This window comes from Pipistrellus kuhlii, unplaced genomic scaffold (genome assembly GCF_014108245.1).
Source record: "Pipistrellus kuhlii isolate mPipKuh1 unplaced genomic scaffold, mPipKuh1.p scaffold_m20_p_5, whole genome shotgun sequence".
NCBI classification, from domain to species: Eukaryota; Metazoa; Chordata; class Mammalia; order Chiroptera; family Vespertilionidae; genus Pipistrellus; species Pipistrellus kuhlii.
This window is the reverse complement of record NW_023425551.1, coordinates 15,657,900-15,679,992: the sequence shown is the minus strand read 5'-3', so window position 1 is coordinate 15,679,992 and position 22,093 is coordinate 15,657,900. Positions and strand designations below refer to the sequence as shown.

Below are 22,093 nucleotides of genomic sequence, written 5' to 3'. Positions count from 1 at the left end.
TCAGCAGATAAAAAAAGAAAAGAAAAAAGAACTCTTACCATTTACAACAGCATGGATGGATCTGGAGGGTATTATGCTAAGTGAAATAAGCCAGCCAGAGAAAGATATGTATCACATGATCTCACATATATGTGGAATCTTATGAACCAATAAACTAGACACAGAGACACAGAAGCAAGAACAGATTGTTGAATCTCAGAGGGAAGGCGAGGGAGGATAGGTGGGAAGAGATCAACCAATGAACTTAAATGCATATATGCATACCCATGGACACAGATAATGGGGTGGTAAAGGCCTGGGATGGGGGAAGGGAGCAGGCTGGAAGAGATTAATGGGGAGGGGGGTGAAGACTTATGTAACACTATCAACAATAAAGATTTAAAAATAACACCTGGATTTTAATTGTGCAAATAATTAGCATCATTTAAATAAATAAACTTTAAACTAAAAATAACTGTAGAATTACTAGTATGTGCCTGTATTTTTCAGTTTAGAAATAGAACATATTAGAAAGGGGGATGAAACAAGCAAATAACCCAAGCTCCAAAAGAAGTCCTTTACCCACCCACAGTGGCCACTTCTAAATCTGATGCATCCCTGCTTGACGCCAATTCGCAAATGCCTCCTCCATGCTTATGATTCAGTCAGTTCTTTCCTATGTGTGAATCAACCTTAACCAATGTTGGGGTTGAAGGCATTTTCAGAATTGGTGAGAGATAAATTAGGGAGAAGAATTTATGCCCCCGCTTGGAGAAACAAAAGCAGTAGGGCTCTGGAGAGAGAAGGCTGGAAGAAGAAAGACTGACAAGTTACACTGTGTGTTTGGACAGCTCGAATTTATGTTATGCCATGTTATCATCCAATTTGACTCAAAGAACAATCTAGTAAACACTTATATGTGCCCATGTGATAATTAAATCAGCTCCTGGGGTGAAGTTAATTCTCCAGCAGAAATGTCCAGCCAGAGGAAGTGAGAAAGACAGGTCGGGAGGAGGGAGGAGGCAGGTACACGGAGGCATGCCCGTGGAGATGCAAGCGCACTCGCCCGGCATTCGCACTGTGGTAAATCCTACGGGACAGTTTTATGAAGGCAATGCAGGAACACGAGAACAAAGGCCGGTAACAGTCATCTTCCATGTGCTGCTCAGCCCTGCTTTTTACAATCTGTCCTTCTTTTAAGCACTAACAATAAAGTCACAGCAACTGACATGAGTTACTTACTGAAGGACAAATTAAACATTTGGATGTTAAAACCTATTTTTTAAAAACAGTGCACACACTACAAAGAATACACTAATCTGCTGGCAGGCCAGTGTTTGTATTACCTGACATGACTGCTTTCTTATTCAAGTGTCTTAATCCCTTAATCCTTCACAGAAAGAAAAAATATACTTCAGAAAAGCCAAGGGGACCCAACGGTCAGATATTTTTAGTTTCACAATATAAACAACATAGAATTTGGGTCCGAAGTCCCTAATTTATTGAGGGTTTTCACGTGTCCTAATTATTCTTTAGGTAAATAATATCCTCAATATATATATTTAGCTCTGAAAGTGGTCCACTACTTGACCTTGGAGAACAAGTTACATTTCCTGCTATGGAAAGGATCTGAAGACTTCAAATAAGAAGTGCCTTAATAATTCAATGCATTATTATTAAAGCTTCCCCCCACACACACTCCCCTACTATAATAATACTTAAAGGGATAATGAAATGAAAGTAAATCCCAAAGGCAATAAAAAGAAAATTCACTATACTAAATGAAATGCAGTTACATCAAGATTGGCTTTGGCAGGTCTTAGATTGTGTCATGATCTGCCATGACCCAGGCTGACATTCTTCTGATACACTACGTCAGTATTCATTCTGTTGTGGATACTTCTAACAACAGCAGGTAACTGTCAGACTGTTGTTTAAATACCCATAAAACCAATGCACTGAGTCTATTTTCTGTTAACAGGTCTCTTATTTCACATCTGAAAAGCATTTCTGACATTAAAAAATAATGCCATCTCTGTAACCTGAGGGTAGAGTGGCTCCCCGGTAGGTTAATTCAGGAGTTTAACAAGATCATCCAGATTCACCATTTTTGTTTCCCAGGCTCAGCACATGTGCTCACCTGGTGTCCCCCGTGGTGGTTGCTAAATCCAGGCACACATGTGTACTCAACGATTTCCAAGTAAAAAATGACATTCTCTTCTCTATAATTTCTATGCATCAGCCAGAACACTGTTCTCTGAGGCCCAAGCAGACTTCTCCTCACAGATCGGAATGGAGTCACATGCCACTGGCAAGAAGGATGGACACACTACCCTGCTGGCTAAAGTGACAGCTCACATGCCCTGAAGCCCTGCATCTTACAGAGAAGAGAGGGCAGGGGGCGAGGAAGGAAAGAGAGAACCTCTGCCAAAAGGGAAGAAAGGAAAGAAAATGGACTCAGAACAGGCAAAACACTGGAGTCCACTAGAGTTCTGTATTTACCTTTCTTTCAATAAAAATGTGAATCCACTGTTTGGTCAATTAAAATTAGGCAAATGATTTAAAGGATCTATAAATAATTTTGTATGACAACAAAAGAAAAAGCCCTAAACAGCAAACCATTGAAAAAGAGTATCATGCTAATAAAAAAAAAATACAAAACTATTGTATGTGATTAAATGTATGCCATACTTATAAACATCTTTCTTGCTAAATGCATAGTTGGAGAACAAGCAGCAAAACTGTGAACTTACACTCCATGTTTCCTTAACCCTCATTAACCCTGGTTTTATCAGAACAAGTTTCTCTGTAGAATAAAGTAAACTTGAATAGTAAAAGGAATTTTTATGTCATTGCTGTCCAGATTGCATAGCCCAACAAGAAACAATAAATGGATGTCATGTTGACTTAAATAAGTTCCACAACCTTTTATCTCTTCCTAGTCCCTTCGTTTAAGGTCTTCTTTCTTCCTCTACAATAGTTATCTCAGGTAACTAGCTACAAAACTAGTCTGAAGTCCTAGGTTGCCCAGTACCCCTCAGCTACTTCATTCATACCCAAAGCTTTAACTACCAACCTAATGCCACTGAATCCCATATCCATCTCTCAGATATATCACCTGTGTCCCAGACCTCTCTCCGGAACCTGTCCCTTAATTTGTCCACAGGTGCTTTATTATGTCTAAAGTCAAACTCATCATCTTCTTGTCACCAAAATCTGTTTTTTTCTTTTATCCTCTACACTGGTATAGGGCACTACCATGTACTAGCACATCCATCAGCTATCCTAGAATTCTGCCATCTTTCACCATCCACCCTGTACTGAAAACACTGATTCTCCTGCCGACCTAGATCTGCAATGCATTGCTCCTTCTCACCTCTTCTGCAAATGCTACCAGCAGGCTATTATCAGACCTGCCTAGACTAGCATGCAGCCTTCTTACTCATCTTGCTGATTCAGTGTCCTGATCCCTCTCAATCACCATGGTTTATACTACTGGGGGAGTGACCTTTCTAAAGCACAAATCAGATGTGACATTTTATTTATTTATTTATTTATTTATTTATTTATTTATTTATTTTTAAATATATTTTATTGAATTTTTACAGAGAGGAAGAGAGAGAGATAGAGAATTAGAAACATCGATCAGCTGCCTCTTGCACACCCCCTACTGGGGATGTGCCCACAACCAAGGTACATGTCCTTGACCAGATTTGAACCCAGGACCTTTCAGTCTGCTGGCCGACGCTCTATCCACTGACCCAAACCGGTTTCAGCCAGACCGTGACATTTTAAACTCCAAAATTTTGATGGCCCCCATCCCCTACAAAATAATATGTGAATTAAGATAAGACCTAAATGACAAGTAATTCATATGCAGAATGAATTTCTTATACTCCTGTGAGTAGCTATTCAACTGGAAAGCATCTTCCTTTCCCCAGTCTCCCTTCCCACATTCTCATTTTCAGCTCAAACCCCAGCCAAATTAAGAGTACCCATTAAGTTCACTACATCTTCGATCTTCGATATACAGACAGCATAATGCCTGGCACCTGGTGAGCTCAATAAATATCTGTTCAATAAATTATAACAACATAAAGAGACCAAAGAAGTTTAACAGTGAAGAGGAGTCTCTATGTAAGCAGCCAGCAGCTCTTCAAATGCCCCTAGGGAGCTAGGAATGAACTGATAGATCAGGCAGATCAATGAATCCCAAGCTCACTCTGCCAGGGTGCTATCGCCAAGAGCTATTTACTCACTACAGTCACACTGTCCCTTCCAATTCCTATTTTTAAGAGTAAATACATAACAAAAGGAGAATACAATGGATTGGAATTTCAGTCAGGGCTGGACAGTGAGAGTTTATTACTTCTCTTCCAGTTAATCAGAAAGTCTAGCTTTGGCAAAAACTAAAACACAATTTAACACAAAATAGAGAACTTGTGAATTAAAATGATGGAAGAAATTTCATGAGGTCACTCAGGCCTCCAGGTTAGATGACCTCATAAATGGTACTCTCTCTTCCCCCTTAAAAAAATAACAACAACAAAAAATTTTTCCACAAACCCCTTAACACATTGTTCCAGTGTTTAACAATTTTTCAGAGTCTAAAGTTTTTCCTAATTCCTAGAACAGTGTACTACTTATAAAGAAGAAAAATTTTTTTGACTTTTTAGAAATTCTAAGCCTTCCTTAAGTCAATCTTTGGCCTTTTCTGTACTGGTCTGAAGAATTCTACATACAAATTGAAAAAAACAGCAATAATAATGGGCACTAGTAAGTGAATACTGCATATGTGTCAGGCATGGTGCTAAATGCTGTTCAGGCATTATCTTATTCCTTTCTCCCGTTTTTTATGAGGTAACTACCATTATTAGCTCTATCTTATGGGCTTGGGGTCATTAAGGCTGCCTAGTTAGGAAGTGGCAGTGGCCATTAGACCAAGTCTGTCTCTCTCTAGGAACTTCTGGGTCACTGTTTTTCTCTCTCTATTACACTCTATTCTGCATCCTTTCCAACTCCTCCATGCTTCACTAAAATGAAGAAGAAAATCTATTTCATATGTTTGTCCCTTGTGATTTCACCACATTAGCAAATTAATTCTTTAGTTTAAACACTACGTTAAATAAATTTGCCAAATTTATTGTTTTCCTCCCAAAAGTCAAGTTTTTATCTTCAACACTGTATTTACATACATAAATCATATACATGGTGGAGCAAAAGTAAGTTTACAGTTGTTTGTATGGAAAATAATACAATAACTAATAATACAAGAATAAAGTATATCATGTACTCATAATTATAAATCTCCTTTTGCCCATGTGTACTAGTGTATACACACAGAGAGATTTTTTTTTATTTTGAAAATGCACCAATGTTAATCACATGCCAATGTAAGGAAAACATTAAGAATAATGTAAATCTATATAACCTGAAATGGGCATTTTGGTGTTAGAAAAGAATACTGCTGTGATAAGTATTCTTATACAACTTGTACTGCTATTAATATTAATAACTAACATTTTATAACATTATTTGTCAGGCACTGTGCTTGGAACTTTAAAAAATAATAAGCATTTTCAGTGTGGTGAAAATGTATACAGAGACAATTAGGCAATAGGACTAGTCAGCCATAACTTGGGCAACTGGAAGGGTCTCCTAACACTAATTAGCTGTATCCTGGTGACTTTGTTTAACCACAGACTCTGCACTCCAATCATTTCATTCATTTAGTTCATTTTTTTAAGTCTGGAAGTCAATATTCACTATATAGTCAATAATATTGTAATAACTGGATGGTGTTAGATCGGTACTAGACTTATCGGAGTAATCACTTTGTAGGGTAGATAAATGTCTAATCACTATGCTGTTCACCTACAACTTATATAATATTATATGTCAGCTGCAATTGAAAAATAAATTTAAAAAAATAAGCATACACATGGGAAAATACTTTCATGCTTTCCAAAATACACTTAAAATTGAAGGCTCTACAAATAAATCATAAAATAACAAATTATTACTGCATCATTCTAATTTGCCTGACAGTTAAATTTATCACATAGTACTGCCCCTTTAAATTGTAGGGTTCCTAAAGCAGCTAATATAAATCATAAGGTTTGAAACCAGGCCAACAGATGGTTGAATTTTCAAAATAGCTTGAACCACAGCTGCCACTTTGTGTTAGCATCCAGATTAATAGCTGATACACCAGTTAAAACACAGTAAGCCATCACTAAGATTAATTTTCTCAGTTACTTAATCTCAGTTACTTCCTCTAACTCAGACAGATATAAGAAATAAGATGAGGGTTCTGATTATGAATTGCCTTCCGTTTTTATAGGGGCATATGACAGTGAAACTCCAAACACTTTCTTCTTACAAGACATGTTTCATCAAAAGCAAACAGTTCAGAAGAGGATAAATCGATTACAAAAAGGAGCCAGACTGGCATCTGAAATACTGCATTTGAATATGTGAAAAGCTCTGCTTTTTAAAGAACACTATGCTTTCTAGGAAGGATGACATCAGTCCCAGTTAAACCAAGATAGTTTTAGTTTGCTTCTTTTACCCCAGCAGAGCATACTTACACCAAGTGAATGATAAATTATATGGTCACTCAATTTCTGTGTCATAAAGTAAATAATAAAACACTGCCTATGGAGTTCTTCTTAAATTACTTGATAATTTTGAACAGAGAAAATTTTCAACTGCTAAAGTTTTCAAGTGAAAAGAAATGTCTACTTTCCTCAGATGATAAACTAGTTCCCTCTTCTAACATGCCTGAAATAGATTCATCTTAATTGGTCTAAGTCAGAGATTTTCAACCGGTGTGCCACAAGAATTTTTAAAACATGCAATACCGAACTATTTAGTCAGAAGCAATGACCTCTATTCCCTTAGATTGTCAAATAAAAAAATAATAATAATAACAGCCAACACAACAATAGCCATCTAGTATGAATGAATCAAAGTTACATCTATTTTGGAGGGGGGGTCAGATCAGCCCAAAACATATTTTTTGGTGTGCCCCCGAATTTTAGTAATTAGTTTATGTGTGCCATGAAAAGAAAAAGGTTGGAAATCACTGGTCTAAATAGAGATAAAATTTTATTAATCATCTCCCTGACAGCTTATGCAAAAAAAAAAAAAAAAAAAAGACAAAATGTTGGTACTGCCCACCACAAAGAGCTATTTGTATAAAATATCAATTTCACGTAATAATGTTTTTTAAATAAGACATACAATATATGCACTGTCAGTTTGGGGTATTTTTGCACTTGTTACATTTTTAGCACAGAATGAATATTTGAATGGAAATTATCAAAATTATATTTTATAGAGAGATAGCTGAGTAGCCAACAAAATTAATTTGTTGAAAGGAATGACTAGAAACAATGATAAAAATTAATTTTGGAGAGTTGTCTAAGGACTAAATTATCTCATGGTTTACTGAACCATGAACTAAAGCAGCAACTCTTCAATGTTTTGGTCTTAGGACTTCTTTATACTCTTAAAAATTACTGACCATTTGCCTCCCCATTAAGAACTGATATTTATGCCCTAGCCCCTAAGGGTAAAGAACCACTGAAGGTTAGGACACCAAAATCAGGGTTTAGGATCTCCCAGATGCAATCCCAAAAGTCCTTTTCTTTAGGCTGAACCATCACCTGGATGTCGCTACTGGTAGTCACTGGATTGGTCTAAGCTGTTCAGGTCTATTAATGGTGATTCTCAAAAAGCAGGGACATCTGGATAGAATAAATTCATTGACTCAACTCAGAATTCTCCATAGAGTTTCAACCCATAAGGTCTGATTATCTTGGTCTGATCTGTTTGGACTTTGATACAGAAGGAATGGACTATAGCTGTGATGATTCTAACTTATCTGAATATGGCTGACATTTTTCTTCTACTATCACCATACCTGTGCAGACCTGTTTGCTTCTATTTGAGCCTGCAGTTGGCACAACCCCACCCCCTTCACTGCATCATGCTACAGTCTTGAAGGTCCAATCCTGGGTCATTACGGTGAGCAGTAAACTTCACCATCTTTTTATCCACATCTGTCTACTCAGTCTCCTTTATTGCATAGTCACTGCCTCCGTGGGTGTGACTGTGCCCATCTCCTTTCCTACCTTCCTCACCAACTCCTCAAACACACAAACCAAGCAACCTCCTCCTTTGTGGCTTCCTCTGCTAACTAGACAGTAGACTCCATCACTACAGTCTTTGTAGTGTGCTCCCTACCACTAATACTGTCCCTACCCTGCATCCCAGTCCATTGTTCTCCACCCCTGTAAACCATACCTAATGCTCCTAGAATAAAACCCTTTCTCTACATTCCATCTGTTACTCCTCGATCTCATCTATTTATCCAAACTCTGGCATTCACCAACCCCACATTCTCCCAGAAGGTAAAATTATAAGCGTCTTCCACTGTGTCCTTACTAAAGCCCATTATTGACAAACCCTATCCATCTACTCTTCCTACTCCATTTCTCAGGTGTAATCTCAGCTGCCCACTGACTCATATCACTCTTAAGGAGAATGTCTTACAGTCCTCTTTATTTCGTGATATCCAAGAGAGGGATATACACATTGTATATGTTGAATAATATTAAATTAATGATGAATTATTATTAAACAAAAAATGATTGGCATTCCCAGAAAATCATTGTTCCACCTCTGCTTGCAGAAATTATCAAGAAACACACTAGCTTGCAAAAGAAATACCTCCTAGACCTTTCCAAATTCCCTACTGCTCTCTATATGTCTGATAGCTGAAAGTAAACTAGTCTTTGCAAGCACTAAATTGCTCATCAGTCTTGCAAAGGATGTCATTTAGTCAATGACCTTCCCTAAGGAAATATAAGTGGAACATAGCTGCCTGAGAAAAATTAATTCACCCAGCTCCAGTAAGTAGCTCACAGAAAACAGCTTTCATCATCCTAGGAGATCTGAACTGTATTTCATTCTTGGTTTTCTTCCCTTTTAGGGAAGTGGGTGGATGGAGGATTTGAATTATAACTGGCTAGTGCAGTTAGGTTTGTAAAGAGTTCTAGCCTGATGCTAAGTAAGCCTAATGTCACCTAAAGTTTTGATTATGAGAGAACAAAAATGTAGTACCATTCCTTATATCTGAAAATATGAATATTACTTTCACATCCTAGCAATCTCCCCCAACACTCCACATACAGGTACAGATGGCAGAAGATGGAGATAATGCCCAGCTTGGAAATGTAAAGTAGACACAGGGACCAGCAACAGCTGGCAGGGGGTCCAAACTCTAGTGCCTTCAGGAGCCAAGCAGGTAGTGTGAACAGCTAAGCAAACTTTATAAGAAAATCAGTAGAGTTAGGGGGAATGATAAAAGGCAGCTACTTTCAAGGTCAATGTGTCCACTACTGCATCCAGGAAATCCCTGCCATGCAAGAATGTGGGACCAAATTATTCAGAACATGGCAGAGACCCAGATTTTTTACGTGAAGTCACCAATTATTGGCAAGTTATTCAAATTAAAGAGAAGAAAACAAACAGGCAAACAAGAACAACAATCCTGTTCCAATCAAGTACAACATGAAAGGCTGCTAATTTGTCATCTTTGGAAGACAGACTAAGGTTGGAGTGGTATAAAAAAATTATAAAAATGTATTCCAAAAACTAAATCCCTATTTCACACCCACTTTTAGTACTTGGTTTTCTATGTTAATCATCTGTACTGAGCATGTGGAGTGCTAGGGGAGTTTGCTAGGCACTTACATTAATAATCATAATGTAGATTAAAAGCACAAATGAAAAAATAATAATTATCATTTTAGGTATAGATATTAATTTTATTTATTTTTAAAAAATATATTTTTATTGATTTCAGAGAGGAAGGGAGAGGGAGAGAGAGACATCAATGATGAGAATCACTGATCGGCTGCCTCCTCCATGCCCCCTACTGGGGATCTAGGCCACAACCTGGGCATATGCCCTTGAATGGAATCAAACCGGGACCCTTCAGTTCACAGGTCAACGCTCTATCACCTGAGCCAAATCAGCTAGGGCAATGTAGATATTATTGTTAAATGTGACTGAAAAAAGAATCTTTGCAATGGGAAAAAAACATTTAAAAAATAATCTTAAATAATCAGTATTGGGATGCAAAATTGGTAGTTTGAAGTAAGCTAAATTGCTTTGAATTAGAAAAGGGTGAGATATAAAGAAGCCAAAGGGAAAAATAATCTACAGAAATTGTCTATAATAGGGGGGATTTTAGAAACTGTGCTGGATAAGAGCAAGCAAAGGAAAATTCCGTGGCTAAAAAAAGTGATTTGGGGTGAACTGAGCAGAGCTGTCTAATTGGCAACACAGGTGAAGCATGCAATAAACTGTGTAATGCAGTCCCACGATATCGTCTGTAAAATCCACATATTGCGTGGTTTTTTTTATTTGTTTTTTAAATGAAAGTGGGAACAGAAGGGGCCATGAAGTGCATAGTTCTCTTTAAAGGCTGGCCTAAAGTAATTACAGAGAAGACGTGGAAAACTAGCCAAAATCTGTATTCCATAAGAAGGACTTGAATTTGCCTTTTACAGTGAACCTAAACAGAAAGGTTTGGTCCTCATCAGAACTTCAGGAAGACAACTCTGAAAACATGAAAGATTCTGGGGGAAAAAATCCTTACAGTCGATGTGAAATATTTTAGAGCATAAAATTCAAATGGCATGCTGGGTATCTAAAATCTTTGGAAGTAAAATGATGACTTCTTTGAAGATTTCTAGTGAGAATTCGAAAATACAATTGTGTCTCTCGAACATTTTTTAAAGTGCTTTAATAAGCTGCAGTATTAAGATCCTTTCAGGGCATATCTTTCCATAGTTTTGGGGGGGTTTTGTGTGTGCATATGTGTGTGTGTGCTTCTCAAGCTGAAGTGTAGAGAAATTATCTTGGTTGAAGACCTTGAAATATTTAGAATCATGTATCTTCTTTGAGTATTCTCATGTGAGGTGTCTTGACATCCACGATTTTATAAGAATAGTGCCTGGTTTGAAGCAGTAAATTTGAATCACAACAGATCAGTCTCCTTTGAAATACACTCACGTTGCAGACAGTGGGGGAAGACTTATTCCAGTTCTCTCAGAATCTCGCTTTGTTGTGCACACTTTCCACTCGAAAACATGAGTATGTATGAGCCTATCTCATCACATGCCTTCTTCCTGAGAGATGCTAGGGCATTTATGTATGAGTATTTGTTTTCCCTCAAAACATGTTTCCTTTAGGAAAGAAATCAAAGGATGAATTTTCAGTCTTTGCAGACCTCCTACAAAGGCTTTCCAGAGTGAACCTTTATGTGCTGGAACATTCTATTCCTAATTAAAAGCAGCAAACATGAAAATGCTTTGTGTAGAATGGTGTGGTCATGTAGGCCTTCACTGGAGAAAATGCTTTCTTCATATTCATGAAATAAAATTAAACAGAAGTGTACTTTAAATCAATATTTTAAGAATGCATTATAATTATATTTAAGCCACAAAAGGAGAAAAACTATATGTACTAAAATCTTGACTGATACATATGAATACCAAATATGTTCTACACAATTTTCAATGTAGTATTCCCCAGCCACATATTTAGAAAAATGTTTCCTTGAGAAAAACATATACAATAGTCCTAAATATTTGACAAAATAAGTCTAAAGAAATCAAAAGTAAAAATACTAAAGAAATGAAAATTAAATAAAAACTTTTCAAAAGGCACTCACCAATCACAATTGAAGACTCACAGTGATAATAACCATTACTTTGCTTTTTCTTCAGCATGGAGCAAAGATCAATGCGGTGTAGCATTTCATCTCCAAATCTGTGACTGATGAATTTTTCATAGAATTTAGGGTCTATTTTTTTCACTCCCTAGAAACGACAAAACAAAATCATGTCAATCAATCATTTCATTTAGGTAGCCAGTGCAAATATATTTATATCACCATTTTAGAATCTGACATTACATTTTGGTATACTGCACTAGCTTTAAGAATTTGAAAATGGATATCACAAAATTGTTGGAAAGCTGTTTTTAAAGTCTCCTTGCCTAGGATGAGCTGTATTAAAAAATCACTAAGTAATATTATGTCTAAATCTGGCAACATTCAAAACTTCACATATTTTAAGCTTCAGAAATAATAAAGTATATCAAGTTGAAATTTGAGATATAAAGAAGAGTAATTATCCACAACAATGAAGAAATGAATTTTGAAAAGTGATATGGTTCATAACATTTCATAGTGTATAACAGTGTTAATAAGATGGATGCACTTTTTCAATTCCTTATATAAGAACTAGAGGCCTTGGTGCATGGATTTGTGCACTGGTGGGTGTGGCCTGTGGGGATCAGCCCATTGTGGGGGCAGTCACTCATCCAAGTCAGTCAATCGCCTGCTCCTACTACTGGAGCAGCCACTCATCCTAGTCAGCAAAGCAGTGCTACCACTGTGGGAGCACACGAACCACTGGGGGACAGCTCCTGCATTGAGCGTCTGCCCCAGGTGGTCAGTGCACGTCATAGTGACTGGTCGACTGGTTGATTGGAAGTTCTGGTTGTTCCACCATTCTGTCACTGGGCTTTTATGTATATATAAATCATATCAAAGACAGTTTAAGGCACTTCCAAGTTCTTCTCTACTTGCCACTCCTTATTCTCAGTGGCTTTCATAGCACAAAGAGAGCTGGTGAAAAATTACAGTGTGGTGCTCTTGATACCTCTGTAGTTTCCCCTTACTATACAAGTGGTCTTGCACCCAATCTCAGTCCAAAACACCCAATCTCAGAAGGTACAACACTATACAGGGTACATTTACTGGCTGATAATGTATGAACTTTTTCTTTTCACTTATAATTTTAGAAATATTACCTTGGCAGTATTTGTGAAGGGTTAAAAAATAGAAAATATGAAGAAACTAGAAATAAAGAAAGAAAAATCATTCACAAGCATATTTATATAAAACTAGAGACCCGGTGCACAGATTCATGCACATTGAAAGGAAATTAATTAGAAGGTAGCTGGTAGGGCGGGACTGGGTGACATGGGCTGGACACGCCCTGGAGTCAACCTCCCAAAGTCCCTCCCCAGCAGGCTGCACAGAAGGGTCTCTGCGGAGTGAACAGGGTCCCTCGGACAGGTGGAGTCCCTCGGCCAGGCCTATGGGGATAGGGCCAAAATTGGCAGTCCGTCATCCCCTGAGGGGTCCTGAAGTGTGAGAGGGCACTCTGCAAAGTTTCTGTCACTCAACAGCGCCAGCAGTGAGCTGGTGGTCATTGCGCGTCATAGCTACTGGCCAGTTGGCCTATCAGCTGGTCGCTTTAGGCTTTTATATATACAGTTATATTGTTAACACTGGTGTGTATATCCTTCAAGCCTTTCTATACATATATATTGTTTTCAGAATATATTTATATAAATCTTACTACAAAACATACTTAGAATACATATTTACTCTTTTTAGTCACAAAAATTAATTTAAACATATTAAATAGATATAAAAAACACACAAAAATTTTATGATTAAATCACCCAAAATGGCTAATATAATTATATCATGTATTTTATTTTTCTCTGCAAAACAAAGTACTTATTATTTTAATAGGGTTGTGATTGTACCATGAGAAGTATCGATATTTAATAACCAGCTATTTTGATAATTCTCCAAAGAGTCCCTTGTTCTCTCAAAGAGTCAAATTCCCAGGACAGCCCACGAGGTTCTGCTGTGCTGTCTCTGAACCTCTCAGGACTGGTCTCCGGCTGCTCTCCTTTTGCCTCCCTGGCCTCCTCATTCCTCCATGAACATGCCTATTCTTCCTGTTCGCTTTTCCTGGAATATTCTTCTCCCAGATATCCTCATAGCCCCTCTCCCAACTCCTTTCATTCCTTGCTTAGAAGAGCCTCACCTGACCATCCATTTAATTTGTACTCCTGCCCCAAGAGGTACTTCCAAATCCTCTCTACCCATCTCTCTTTATATAGATTCATGTATATTTTCCCACAGCATTTACCATCTGTGTTACCATTACATACCATACTATATAATTGACTTTATTATGCTTTTTTCATTGTCTGTCATTATGTATCCCTCCCCATTATAATGTAAGCTCCATACAGAAAAGGGTTTTTGTCTGATTTTTAGTCACTGAAATATCCCCAGTGCCTAGAACAGTGCTTTACCTGGAGAAATGCTCCATAAATAACTGTCACAAATGCAAAGGAGGATTGTTGACAATATCAAATTCTATGCATTTAGGGTTCAATAAGAATGAAGGTAAGTGGGTTCCTTTTGGTTTGGTGAATAGAATGCCACAGCAGACCATTAAGCTGAGGAGCAGTCAGAATACATGAGTTCAACTTTAGACTCTGCCATTTTTCAGCCATGTGGCTATTCTTCGGTTTCCTCAACTGTAAAATGAGGATAACAGTACCTACCTCCAAGCGGTATATGGACTAAATAAGTGAATTTATAAAAGTGCTTATACCAGTGAAATATAGTAAATGCCAGTGTGTGTGGGGTGGGGTGGGGGTGTGTGTGTGTGTGTGTATGTGTGTGTGTATGTATTGCTGGATGGTAGGAAATGTGGGAAGCAGGGAGTTCAGACCCTTAGGCCAGACAGAAGACAAGTGATAACTTAGAAAAAGAATAACCTTCAGATACCAATGCCAGCAGCACCGACTAGCCATTATAATTTTCATTTGAATTTTGTATCATTATTTTTTAAGGTAAGAAATAAGGGAAACATTCACCTCCTACCTAACCTATAGGCTGAATTAATTTAATTTTAGCAAAAAGGTACCAACTGTTTTTGCAAGAATTGTTCACTGATACTCCCAACATGAACCTTAAGATGTTTATTTTTACTAGAGAGTACAATGGAATTAATTATTTAACTCAATTTACAGAGAGAGCTGTTCAACGAGGCATGAGTCCTAGGAGGCACTGAAATTATAAGCACTTATCAGAAAACATCTTCAATAATAAAGTATACAGAAACAGATAATCTGCTTTATCTCGTGTATAATATTAATATGCTCTTTATTCTCCAGGGAGTTTTTTGTTTGGCAATATATTACGTTTTATTTTCAGGCTCATTGTCCCATGTCAATATATTTCTTTTCCAGTAAAATCTATCTGAATTAGTCTTGCCATCCATCTGTAGCAGGTGCTATTTCTCTTTCATAATAAAAGAAAGGACTAGCGTTCTAAGAATATAAATGAGTACATCAAAATTGGATGTAATTTAGAATTAGGGTAAGAAGTCTCCTATTTTCTGAATAGATCATTGGGTTGCCAAAATACCCCAAAGACATCACCCTGCAAGGTTATATTTTAAAACTCAAAAGCTGAGTGATGGCAGGTTTTGAGCCCCAAAATTATTCTCTGCTTCCCTTCTTCGTAGGCCAGACCCTTTTCAAGGTACCTTGTCATTTAAAGATCGATTGAGGTACATGTTAGAAGAACTCAGAGAAAATCACACAAAAAAATGGTTAATGTAGGTAAATTTGACTTATATGCAAAGGCTAAGAGAGTCGGGGTTATTTCAAATGTAGAGAAACAATATGTAGGGTATTTGCAATGAAACCATGCTAAGGGTGCTTCCATCCTGGAATTCCGAAGATGCTTGATTGAATGAATGCCCGGTATTCTGTTTGAAAATTATTTTGCTTTGGAGCTAACATGGACAAAATATGTTTTTCCCACTTATAATTGTACCCAGTATAACTGACATATCAATTACACAACATACCATTAAAAGAGAAAATTGGAAGTTAAACACAGGATATCAGACTTTGAAACAATAAACTAGTGGTAAGAAATGTTAAAAAATGCTTTTCGAGACTTTCTTAATTAATCATTAGAAATTACTGAAGTTTTATTTCTCTTTAGCCTAGTTTCAGTCACAGTTTAGGGAAAATCACCAGTGATATTCAAGGCATTTGATACAATGCACCATGATGCCCCAAGGAGCGTCACTGTTGATGATAACTTGGTACCCGAACAGCCAATACAGGAAAAACGCCACTGAGAGCATAATGAGTATTTTTAGAATCATCTAATGGCTGCATCTGACAAGTAATGGAAATCATTCACTCAGAAAGCACTCACCATATCATTTACGCTTAGCTAAATGATGTATATAATTTAATATGTACAAAAGAGGGCTCAGACTTATATTACTCTGCAACCAACTCTATTTTCAATGTAGGAAGTAAAACACCACGAAATATGAAAATTCACATTAGTTAACAATCTGAATGTAAAAATAATTCATTTAAGGTTCTGAAAGATAAACTACTTATTATTCATTCTTCATTTCGATGAAAAAGTTATTGTGATCAAAGGAATGATGAAATGTCAGTGTTATTAAGAAGGTTAAGACTTTTTATACAATAGGTAACTTCCTTATAGTGACTTTATAATAATCACAGCTTCCATGATGAACATACAAACAGGCTGCATAACAGACAAAGAAATTATGAGTCCTACTAATGGTAAGCTTGGCCTGCCTAAAGCTCTACTGTTTTCCAGGAGGTTATCCCGGTCATGCAGGGACTATAAAAGAAATGTGTGCATTTCCTATGATGATATCTTGAAACCAAAATTCAGAAGAGCCAAACCAAACTGGCTTGTCATTTTGGGCATCAACTGGTTAAAGAGGTATGGTAATTTTTTTTACACTTGTTTTTTCATGAGTGGAAATAGGTTACATATATTGGTTAAAAACTAAAATCATTTTTAAAATATATATTTTTATTGATTTCAGAGAGGGAGAGGGAGAGATAGAAACATCAATGATGAGAGAGAATCATGGATCAGCTGCCTGCTGCACGCCCCCAACTGAGGATCAAGCCTGCAACCCAGGTATGCACCCCTGATGGGAATCAAACCTGGGACCCTTCAGTCTGCAGCCCAATGCTCTATCCACTGAGCAAAAGCAGCCAGGTCAAGGAGACATTAAAATAATTTTAAATGATCACTGCTCCTAATGAAAATGTATGTGTCAGTGATTCAGTTATGTTAAGATTATATATTGGCATGGTGCTTCTCTGAAGCAAATCTTACTTTCCAATTCCTTTTTAATAACTGAAATTTATTTTCTCACAGTTCTAGAGGCTGCATGTCCAAGACCAAGGTGCCAGCCAGTTTGCTTTATCCAGAGGCCTCTCTCTTTGCTGAGTGCTCACATTGCCTCTCCATATGTCTCTTCCACTTTTCATTGATACCATACATGTTGGATTAGGACATTGCCCTTATGACTTAATTTAACTGTAATTACCACTATAAAGACCCTGTCTCCAAAAAAGTAACATTGGAGATTTTAGCCTATGAATTTGGTTGGGGGGCCGCAGCCCCAGCTGCTGGGGCCCAGGACCGCGCGGCGGGTGGCTTGTCCCTTTCTCAGGCTGCAGCCTGTCTGGTCCCCATTCCTCTCTCACAAGTTTATTTGTGCCTGGCTGGTCCCCATGCCTCTCTCCCCAGTGTTGAGTGTCTGAGAAGTTGCAGCATGAGGGCTTGACGACCATTTGCATATTAGCCCTTCATTATATAGGATACTGAAATCAGCTAGATAGTAGGGGGGGTTAAAGCAGAATTTACAGGATGACCTGCTGCTCTCCCATACTGCCAGCATTATTGGAATAAACACTCATATATGATGTAGCCTTGTCTCTGCTTCATTTGGCTCAAGTGGTGACAGGCGGCCCAGACCTGTTTTATGTCCAGTTTCAGAAGTATGTTTGAAATCTATTGCTAACATCTCCTTCTACCTATACTCACAGGCTGAGCGGAGCCTGTGCGCCTTGGTGGCATCAAGTGGAAAGGAAAGCCGTCCCAGAGGGCAGGTGATATGCAACTTCTAAAAGCCAGACAGACCACTTCACAAAAGCCACCAACAAAAGGCATTATATTGCTTCCTGGACCTGGAGCTTTTTTCCACCAAACAGAACAGAGGAAGAACATGGCTTCAGTTCAAAAACATTTAGCTCATTTATACTGACTAACAACATGTGAGCCAGAGAGATAAGAGGTCAATGGCACCCAAGTGTCCTCAAGGCTGCAGGCACGCAGAACACTACGCCTTTATTTACAGCACAGTCTGTTCCCATATACGCTCATTGTCTACCTAGCAAAACTCTTCTCAACCCCCCTCAAGCCTTCTCAGGTGCAGCATGGCAGATCTCACGCTGTTTGGCCATGTAAGTTATTATGTTTGCACGTGGCTTTTCTCATCACGATGAGATGAAAGAGGAGGCCCCTAAAAAGGCATCCAAGAATGCTTTCATATAGCTCATCTCAGCTGGGCTCTCAACTCCCCTTGATCAAACTCCAGCTGTGTTCTTGGCTCACCACCGTCTTGAGGTCACTCATGCATAAACAAGCTACAGCCTACTCCTCCCTATCACATCTGTTTTCCTAATATTTTGTTCTTTGGAACAAATAATGACATATTCTCCTAAACTCACCAACTTAACGTTTAATTGTGTAAACTAAAGAATATTTGTTCTATAAACAAAAAATGTCCCCCACCTCAAAATTCATCACCAAATATGATCTATACACTTACAAGCTCATATATATATATGAGAGGAAAAGAGAGATAGAAATGTCAATGATGAATGAGACACACACCTCCTGCATGCACCCCCACCAGGGCCAGGGATGGAGCCTGCAACCTAAGTATGTGCCCTTCGCCGGAATCGAACCTGGGACCCTTCTCTTATCTCCTAGTTTCGCTAAAGTTTTGTGATGTTTTCCCCAATGTCTGTATTGCTCTGTAGGATTTCCAGAAGAAGAAGTAGAAAGATTCAAATAGTCACCATTTTCTTACCAGTACTCAAAGACCTTTCTCCTTTCTGTCATTCTCTTTCATAATTTGCAAATAAGAAAGCCACTCTGCAGTCTAAAAAAATTCTCAGTGGGAAGCAAATTAGCCTATTTAGTTAAAATGCTTTGCTTACAGACATTTCAGAATAGCACAGGAGTCAAGAGTCATTAAGACCAAGTGCACTATGAGCAAACATAGGTTAAGACAGGTTATGAGATTTGCCCAGGGCTAAACAATGGAGCTAAAACAGGAAGATTCATGCTTCTTCAAATGTATTACAGATTCCTTCAAGAAAGAACAATCTAGCACTCCTGCATTTTGAAACGGTTTAGAAAGGCCCATTATCCATGCAGCCCCAGAAAAGTGAGGGGCAGCCAAATTATTCCAGGGCAGTTAACAAGTCTCTGAGAAAATGTACTATCTGATAGAGATATGGAGTAAATAATGGTGGTAGGAGAAAGAAAAAATAGTATAGAGTCCTGGCTGGTGAAGGATGTAAAAAGCTGTGATTTGGCCAACCCTATTGTAGAATTTCATTACTATGTTGGTCCTGTATACTCAATCACCAAACTATTCAGGGACTGAGTTTTCCCCTTAATTGTACATTCAGAACAAAATTTTCATCCGGATTCATCCAGACACTCTCCTTTCCCACTCCCTATTGCTAATTCTACTGATAACTACCCTATAATCTCTTCCCTACTTCATCTCAACCTCATTATCAGATAGTCCAATAACCACGCTTCTGCCCTTGGTTGGTGTGCATCAAATTGTGTACTCAAAACAAACCATTCTACGTGACTATTGTAGCTAACAGTAGCAATAAAGAGAAAAAGCATTTCTTTCATTCTAAAGTTCTCTAATTGTCTGACTCTGTGAAAAGCTGCTACAAGGAACTGCCAATTTATAAACTACAACTCTGATCATTTAAGTGCTAGGTTAGTAACTTGAAAGAATCATAAATCAGAAAAGACATCTAAGAAGCACAGAAAATAACTTATGCTTTAAAAAAATATCCTAATCTCTCCTTGAAAAGATCCCATTTATTTCTTGAGGAATCTAGATCTGCATTAAGACGCGTGTTTCATTTGAAACTGGTCTTCTTCTGCCACCAAGTGTTAGCAATCAGTTTCTGCAACGTTTAAATCACAGAAAGACAAGGTCACTCAATGAGAAAAATAAGCCTCAAAGAATGCACTACAAAAAGGATGGAGCTGAACAAGGAGTAGACTAACCATGTGAAATATATATATATATATTCTAAGGACACTAGACAAATTACTGTTACTATGTCAGAGACAATGTAATTTAATGATTGTTGAGACTTCATTAATTTGATGGGAGAAAAAACAAACCTGTAACTTTGAAAGCACAGTGATGGTCAAAATAGCTTTAAAATACACAACTTTCAATACTCTCCTATGTGATATACTCACTAACATTTTATGAAACTAAGAATAAGCAAAACCAACACATTAAGTAAATGCCTCCTAGTGTTAGAAAAATACATAATTGCCAAGCAAAGTCTTATGTTTCCCAGAATCCGGGTTAGAACTCAATGCTCTAGCTTGGGAACCAGAATACCACGTCTAACAGTGGGAGCTCCTTATCAGGAGACCTAAAGTAGAGTGTCTATATTTTCAAAGTTCTGAACACAATCTATAGAACTTTTGATTAGCCCGCTGGGCTTTTGATTACTTCCACTGAATGGTCTGATGACAGGTGCCTACAAGTGGACGGTACCCCAGAAGCCCAGGGACTTCTGCAGCCAACACTGACCACCACCGGGAGATTCTCACACTAACCTTTAGGGCCATCCCAGGGGTGGTGAACACTCATTCCCTGCACCAGACACCGTGCACATCTTTTAAGTCAATGAGATGTTTGACCTTCAGGAACAAACCAATTATGGCTCCAACTTGGACTCTTTTGTTATACCAGCATGGATACCGGCTTTTTAGGTCATTAAAACATGACACATTATATGGTGAAAAAAATCAAACGTACTACTACAGAATAATGATACCTCCTGTAGATAATAATGAATGGATCATATATCTTACTATCCCCTCACCTCACACAGTCAAAATCCACATATAACTTTGAAATCCCCAAAACTTTAACTCTATTAGCCTATTTTTGATCAGAAGTTTTATCAATAATGTAAACACTTGATTAAACACATATTTTGCATGTTACATGTATAATATACAGTATTTTGACAATAAAGATAAAAAACAATTATTAAGAATATCATAAGGAAGAGAAATAATACACTTACAGTATTTACTGAAAAAAAAAATCTGTGTATAAATGGATTCGCGTATTACAAAACTGTTTTGCTCAGGGTCAATGGTATATTTATTTCTGTTTTAAAGGAACTATGCATATGCACCTGTATATATTTGCAGAGTATATGAAAAGGTCAGGAGGATAGACTAGTAGTGGTAACTTACAGAGAAAAATTATATTGGGAGAAAGGTGATGATAGGGCAGTGATGAGGAAAAAACTGTATCTTCCACTCTATAGGTTTGTTGCATTTGATTGTTTACAGTGAACATATATTCACTTTTAAAAATTGAATATTTTTAAAAGTAAAATAATTCATAATGTGAAAAGAGTACTTGAAATGAGACAAACTTCCTAATATTTGAGTGAAAATCAACGTATTTTTTCACACACTTTCTCTCTCCTTTTATTTCATTCTAAATCTAAACAACATTGAATACTAGAGATACATTCTATTGCTGACTTTATCAGTGGCCACTCCCTTATAAATGAGAAGACCAGGATAAAATCCCAGAACACCATTAGTGCTGAGAGATGGAAACAGACAGTGGGAAGTGCACAAAAGTTAAGAAGAAAGACCAAACAGTCATATTTTCCAATAATCTGCATTCCAAATGACAGAACATAATAAAAATCCTCCTTTATGTATACCACCTTTTCATATTGCTTTTCATTTTTACAGTGGAACCAATGATATACTACGTAGAGAAAATGCTTGACATTTATTTAAGACCGCAAGTCCCAGAGTATACAGGAGGTCCTCAAATAATATCATTTTGTAATAATGTCCATGAGATGCCACAGGAACGTAACTCTTTTTTAAAAATATATTTTATTGATATTTTACAGAGAGAGAACATCGATCTATTTTACAGTTAGAAACATCGATGTGAGAGAAACATCGATGTGAGAGAAACATCGATCAACTGCCTCTTGCACACCCCCTACTGGGGATGTGCCCACAACCAAGGTA

At 37.5% G+C, this 22,093-nt stretch overlaps 1 protein-coding gene across 6 annotated transcripts in view; it reads right to left on the bottom strand.

Annotated features, from left to right (window-relative positions):
* AKAP7 (A-kinase anchoring protein 7) overlaps nt 1-22,093 on the bottom strand; it is a 78,489-nt gene that overhangs the window by 20,510 nt on the left and 35,886 nt on the right. For all 6 annotated transcript variants that reach the window (XR_006739994.1, XM_036414519.2, XM_036414522.2 and 3 more), the window contains exon 7: nt 11,729-11,876. Coding sequence is in view for 5 of the 6 variants with exons in the window: in XM_036414519.2 (XP_036270412.1) it covers nt 11,729-11,876 (148 nt within the window). In the remaining variant the exon portion in view is untranslated. The remainder of the gene's footprint in view (nt 1-11,728; nt 11,877-22,093) is intronic.